This window comes from Fopius arisanus, unplaced genomic scaffold, assembly GCF_000806365.1.
Source record: "Fopius arisanus strain USDA-PBARC FA_bdor unplaced genomic scaffold, ASM80636v1 scaffold00004, whole genome shotgun sequence".
NCBI classification, from domain to species: Eukaryota; Metazoa; Arthropoda; class Insecta; order Hymenoptera; family Braconidae; genus Fopius; species Fopius arisanus.
The window spans coordinates 1,619,225-1,625,553 of NW_011887743.1; the positions used below are offsets into that span (position 1 = coordinate 1,619,225).

The 6,329-nt window shown below is 38.0% G+C and overlaps 1 protein-coding gene across 1 annotated transcript; it reads left to right on the forward strand.

Moving 5' to 3' along the window:
- Positions 1–55: 55 nt before the first annotated feature.
- Positions 56–6,315, forward strand: LOC105272190 (casein kinase I homolog RAG8). The gene is made up of 7 exons (XM_011314156.1): positions 56–872; positions 1,417–1,527; positions 1,832–1,980; positions 2,128–2,324; positions 2,569–2,771; positions 3,000–3,261; positions 3,396–6,315. The coding sequence occupies exons 1-7, from the start codon at positions 797–799 to the stop codon at positions 4,843–4,845; spliced, it is 2,448 nt and encodes an 815-aa protein (XP_011312458.1). The 5' UTR covers positions 56–796; the 3' UTR covers positions 4,846–6,315.
- Positions 6,316–6,329: the final 14 nt, after the last annotated feature.

Here is a 6,329-nt window from a genome sequence, read left to right on the forward strand (position 1 = left end):
GTAGTGCCAAAAGTAGATAAATGAGGGAAAAAAAATTCAGTCGCCAATCAAAAATACCCGCGCATTTTCCCCCACCCGAAAATTCCAAATCCCATAGACATTTCCCAACCTAGACAGCAAAGTAGTTATCTATAAATGCCAGTGGCACCATCAGCGCCTCATCCTCAACTCGGTAAACCCTCAGTAACAAAAAGTCAAACACCCACGCAATATTCCCACCCGAAAAATAGTAAAACCTCTGGTAAAGTGCTGGTTAGGTAGGTAAAAAAAAAGTCATTGGTGTTGGTTGAGAGCTGGCGGTTGCCAAAGTCCCCTAAACCGAAACAGTTGGGGTACACCATCAAGAAGAATAAAAGAGATCCCCCAAAAGAGAGAAGAAGAACTAAAAGAAAAAAAAAAAAGAAAGACTAGAGAAAGAGGGAGAAACAAGTGTAGTGATGGCTGTGTGAGAGTTAACGAGCGGAAATGCGATCAAACATGGAGATGGCAAATTCGCAGAGTCTCTGAGGCAATTCTTTGACACACAAATTCCCCCTTTTTGTTACTTCCATTACCCCTTTATTATTTTATACCTGTGATTATCTGATTACCGTGGGTCAAACGAGGGTGAAGTGAACTACAGAATTTACCAGAGGGAGAGGACAAAACGGGTATAACTGATACGCTGAGGCTAGGGCACAACGAAAGGGGGGGGCCTTTTTTTTATTTTACAACGAGAGGGGAAAAAAAAAAGCAGTGAAATACCCGAGATATACACACGTTGTCGGGCCAGCACGCGGCCAACGGCTGCAACAGAATGGAACTCCGCGTCGGCAGTAGATACCGACTCGGACGGAAAATTGGGAGTGGTTCCTTTGGAGATATTTATTTAGGTATTGTTAACTAATTTTTATCATCATTTTACTGTCCCTCTTGCCTTGGCACCAGGCGATTATTTTTTTTACATCATTCTCCATCATTCCTCCATCATTCCCCATCATTCCCCAACAGTCCCCAACCGTCCACATCTTTCCCCATCTTTCCCCATCTTTCCATGTCTTTTCACTTCTTCAATCCCTCTTTTCCCTTTTCTCCCATTTCCTCATCTCATCAATCAGTTGTTCATTATTGTCTGGATTAATTCGATATTTATATGGATTTATTTAGATTTCAGTTGGTAGTTGTTGATGGGAATCAGTGGTAATAGCTCATAGAAAAAAAAGAGTGAGAGGTATCAAGGCCATTTGGTACTTTCTCAGGTGGATCTATTGTTTTGGAGTGATTTCGTAGCCCCGTGGTCATCCATTGCTCCGTTGTTGCCATCTCCCTCTCCCTCTCTTCATCCCCTCATCCATCGCACTCTCCCTCTTCAGCCCAACCTCATGTACTATATAAGATACAACGAGTCATGAATCTTTTTCTTTGTTATTATATCAGGCACCAACATCTCCACGGGCGAAGAAGTCGCCATCAAGTTGGAATGCATAAAAACACGTCATCCACAGTTACACATAGAGTCGAGGTTCTACAAGATGATGCAGGGTGGTGGTATGTTCATTTTTTATATTCGTGAGGATGATTTTTTGGGGGTGTCCCATGGTGGAATTATTTTCTCGTGATAAATGATCTCAGTTCACTCAGGTCTCCGGGTTTTTTTCCAAATATCTGGGGTATCTAGGGAGATACAGAAATTTTCGTGGATACCTTTTTTGTAGGGGTCGGCGAGAGCTACAAAAAAGGTCATTACGAAAATTTTTCTAGCTCTGGTATTTCTGGAGATATTTATGAAAATGTGGTGGGAGAATTTTTTTATGGTTTAACTGTCGAGATTATGGGGAATTATTACTTTTAGTTGGCATACCGACAATAAAATGGTGTGGATCGGAAGGTGATTATAACGTAATGGTCATGGAGCTGCTTGGACCATCGCTGGAAGACTTATTCAATTTTTGTTCTCGTAGATTTACGTTAAAGACAGTTCTTCTACTTGCTGATCAAATGGTACGTCAAGTTCCTCAAGAAATTCATAATTCCCTTGCCCAAAATGATTTACTCTATATTATTATTTCTTTATTCAATTTGCAACTTGTATTATTTATTTATCTGCTATAATAAGGTAATCAAATTAATGTTTATCATTATTTACAGATCAGCAGAACAGACTTCATTCATAGTCGCCACTTCATCCACCGTGACATTAAGCCTGACAATTTTTTGATGGGACTAGGTAAAAAGGGTAATCTCGTGTATATTATAGATTTTGGATTGGCGAAGAAATATCGAGATGGTCGTACACACAGACATATACCGTATCGAGAGAATAAAAATCTTACAGGAACTGCCAGGTAAATAATCATTAAACCCTCATAATTAATTACCGAAAGGGATTTATTTTTTAAAAACTATTTCATCGTTTCCAAATATCTCTCAATATCATCTCAAATTATTCATCTCTAACGCAAAAAACAATTAACAGCTCCTGAAATTTAAATTTATCGTTTATATATTTCTCTTGAAATATAAATAATTAATTTTTATAATTCAATATTTATTGTGGAGTGATGAAAAAATGAATTTAAAAAATTTCAGATACGCTAGTATAAATACACACATGGGAATTGAACAATCCCGGAGAGACGATCTCGAGTCATTAGGTTATGTCTTTATGTACTTCAACATTGGAAGTTTACCATGGCAAGGATTGAAAGCTGCGACTAAAAGGCAAAAGTACGAGCGGATATCGGAGAAGAAAATGTCAACGCCTATCGACGAACTCTGCAAAGGATATCCTAGTACTGTATTTTTTCTCTACCCACTCAAACGACGAACAATTCAATGAATACCACCTCCCACGATTTAAAATCACAACAAAAACAAATTCACGGATACCTCCAACAAACTATTAACGTGGGATTGCCAATTCCACATTTACGTACACATTTATTATTTAAAAACGTATAAAGTAACGAATTATTTTGTTTTTTTCAATGAGACTAATTAATTTTATCTTTGTTTCACAGTTGAATTCATGAAGTACCTAAGATACTGTCGACAAATACGTTTTGAGGAGAGGCCAGATTACTCATATTTGCGACAACTATTTCGCACTCTTTTCCATCACGAGACTTTCACTTACGACTACGTATTCGACTGGAATCTGCTCAAATTCGGTAATGCAAGACAGCAGGCATTGCCAGCAGCCCAACAAGCACCAACTCACCCCCAACCAGCTAATATACCCCTGTCATCTGGAACGAATAACGAGCAAGAGCATCCATCAAGGTCAGTACCCCAAATAATCATCAGCCAATCACCATTTAATCATCACCCAATCACCATCCAATCCAATCATCCCCTAATCTCCAATGAAAAAATATAAATTTCATTATAACGCGAATCAACGCGAATATTTTCAGAATGTACACCCGTCAGTGCCTCGCAAACGCCTCAGGTACAGCTGGTGCAACAGTGAGTACATCGGGACGTCGTCAGAAGCACGAGACTGATCAGGAGGATACCCCAGATAAGAATGATCTCCAAGGTAAAATACAATTCTACCAAAAGTTGTCCTCTAGCCACCAGGAGCTGACAGCAGGCCCTAAGCCCACGTCATCCAAACATCCAGCAAGTGGTCCTAGTGGTGATGGTGGTGGTTTACCACTGGGACAATCACTAACACCAGGTCGACAATACAAATTCAACACATTCAAGCTCACCCAAACAGCTCAAGCACAATCAACCCCCGATAATCTCGATATATCCGGTATTTGTATTGGACAGATTGACAAACACAGGGAACATATCAATTACAACTCCCAGCGTTCACACAATTATTACCAATCATTTATCAAACGTTTACCCAATGATAACGCGGAAACACGTCGTATTGATAAGCAGAGTTATTTTTTTCATGGGCATAAAACTGAGAAAAATTTAAATTCCAACGTAAATGCTAAAGTAACGGTGGGAATGACAAATAATTATCGAGATGAGGTTGATAATATCAATGATATCGATAATATCGGTATCATTGACACAACTCTCACTAGTTTCTGCGATCCTGAAGAGCCCGAGGAGATTAAAAAACACGATAACGTTGAGTTTACGGAGCTCGAGGGTGAGATATTTAAGAAAACTCCAATTCAATCGAAATCCAAAGGCTGCAAGAGCCTGGAGTCCCTAGACAGCACCGATGACTGGCCTTGCAAGGACGCCAAGAGTCTCGATGATCTCCACAAGTCACCCCCAGGATACTTCACACGTAATAAATCATACAGAACAGTTGACTCAACGACAAAACGAAAGAGGACCAACATATTCCATCGGATTGGCCGTTCCCTTCATTTTTTACCCCGAGGGAGGAAGAACGACGACAGGGGGAGTCCCCCAAAGGGCCAGGAGCATCTCCACGATAAATCCGATGAGTATTTTTTGAAGAAAAATCAGGACAAGCAGATGCATTTTTTTGATGTACCCAGGGGAGATTTTTTTGACAAACGCAGGCAAAAGGTGATGAGTGAGGAGGAGGACGAGGTCCTTCTGAAAGATCTCCTTGGTAATTCAGTGGTGGAGAGGGTTGAGAGGTCCAATGGGGATGATTATTCATTGGGTACCAGTGCCAATAAGGACAGCTTGGAGATTGGATACTCAATCAGTCAATTTGGCAGACTTTATCTTCATAATGTACGCCAGAATGAGGGATGGACTCCTGGGGAGGGAAAGGGTGAGACGGTCAGGGCTGATTGGATTAATCGGAGGGAGGAGGAGAGAAACCGAGTGGAGTGTTACAGAGATATCAAGCCTCAGGGCAATCTTGATATTATCAAGGGAATTCTTCTCGATCTTTTTGTCTGCATTTGTATCTGAGAATATCTACCACCGTTACTTATTTCTCATTTATTTTCTTATTCTTCAGTTTTAATCGTGGGGATATCCTCCTCGCAACCCTCGGCACTCAGAGATTGAGGGTAGGAGTCCTCTGGGGGATCCAATTAAATTCTCGTGAATCTACGGTTAAATTTCACCATTACATCCACGTGAAACTCATTTTCAGGGGTGGGATAATCGATTTTTGGTGGAAACACTTGGCCAAAACACATTTATCGGTGAAATTCATTGATTCAATGAACAAGTAATTTTTTAATGAGGAAAATTATAAATGAGGTACTCCTTGTCCGGTTGTCATACCATTTTTTTTTTATTATTACCAATCAATACACTTGTGTTTTTATTAATGCAGTACGCGACTTATACCAAATTATACCATTAATACGTTCAATAGATAATAGTGCAGTAGTTAAAGGTAATTGAAACAATGACGTACATCTGACTAAATTCTCACACGACTGACTAGTAAGTGATCATTTTGAAATCATTTTTTAAAACGATATTGTGACGACGAGACTGATTTATACAGTCATCAGTTCTTTATTTTAAAACTTGAGACTGCGAAAATTCTGATAATCTCATTATTTTAGTTATTAGTTAACGCCAATTTGGTAGTTATGATTATTTGAAATCCCTGTGTTCACACTTTTGATACGTATTTACACGATTTTACTCGTAATTTAAGGACTAGTGTGCGTCGGTTTAGGATTCTGGTGAAATGATTATTATATTCTGTTTTTTAATGAATATTTCCAAAATTTTCGATCAATCGGATAAATTTGGAATTTATTAATGATTTTAGCGGTGATAAATAGTCATGAAGTGCCTTACGCGACGATTTTATTGAAATCACGATAAATCTCTTCATTTCACCTGTTTTCCTGAATTTATTAATTTTCTCACGATTGAATTTATCGATGAAATGTCCCTCTTATTTTTAGGGACGCTCTTATGCCATTTGATCAATGTAATACTTTATTAGGAAGGATTTTTTTCACTTTTATTTTATCGATTTATTGATTATACAGTTCATTAGGCAAATGAATTATAGAAATAAATGTTTTTCCATTCAAGGACTCGTCTAATTTTATTTCTCGCACACCATGAATTTTTAAAAGTAGAATTGTGTTTTTTCTCACTTGGCTTGAATGGAAAAACCGTTATATCGTGTATCAAATTGTTAAATCAATGGATTGTCATTAATAAGTATTTTTTAATTAGAAATTTTTCATTTTAAGACATTCACGTTTTATCTATTGCTGCTATTTATTGATTAACGATTATTTTCGATAATTCACTTTTTGTCGCACATTTCGTTGTCATTTCCATAGCCAAGCGTGAAAAATTATTTTATCATCCATTTGTTTATTAACAATTGCGATTGTCCAGTGGAATTGTGAAGAGGGATGAGTTTTATCGTTTTATTTTGTTTTTTTCATTAATAATTTTTTTAAAAGTCAAAT

Coding starts and splice junctions, on each gene's coding strand:
- LOC105272190 (XM_011314156.1), top strand. CDS start 797: ATGGAACTCCGCGTCGGCAGTAGATACCGACTCGGACGGAAAATTGGG. Junction 873..1,416: donor CTTTGGAGATATTTATTTAG/GTATTGTTAACT, acceptor TTATTATATCAG/GCACCAACATCTCCACGGGC. Junction 2,325..2,568: donor AATCTTACAGGAACTGCCAG/GTAAATAATCAT, acceptor AAAAAATTTCAG/ATACGCTAGTATAAATACAC.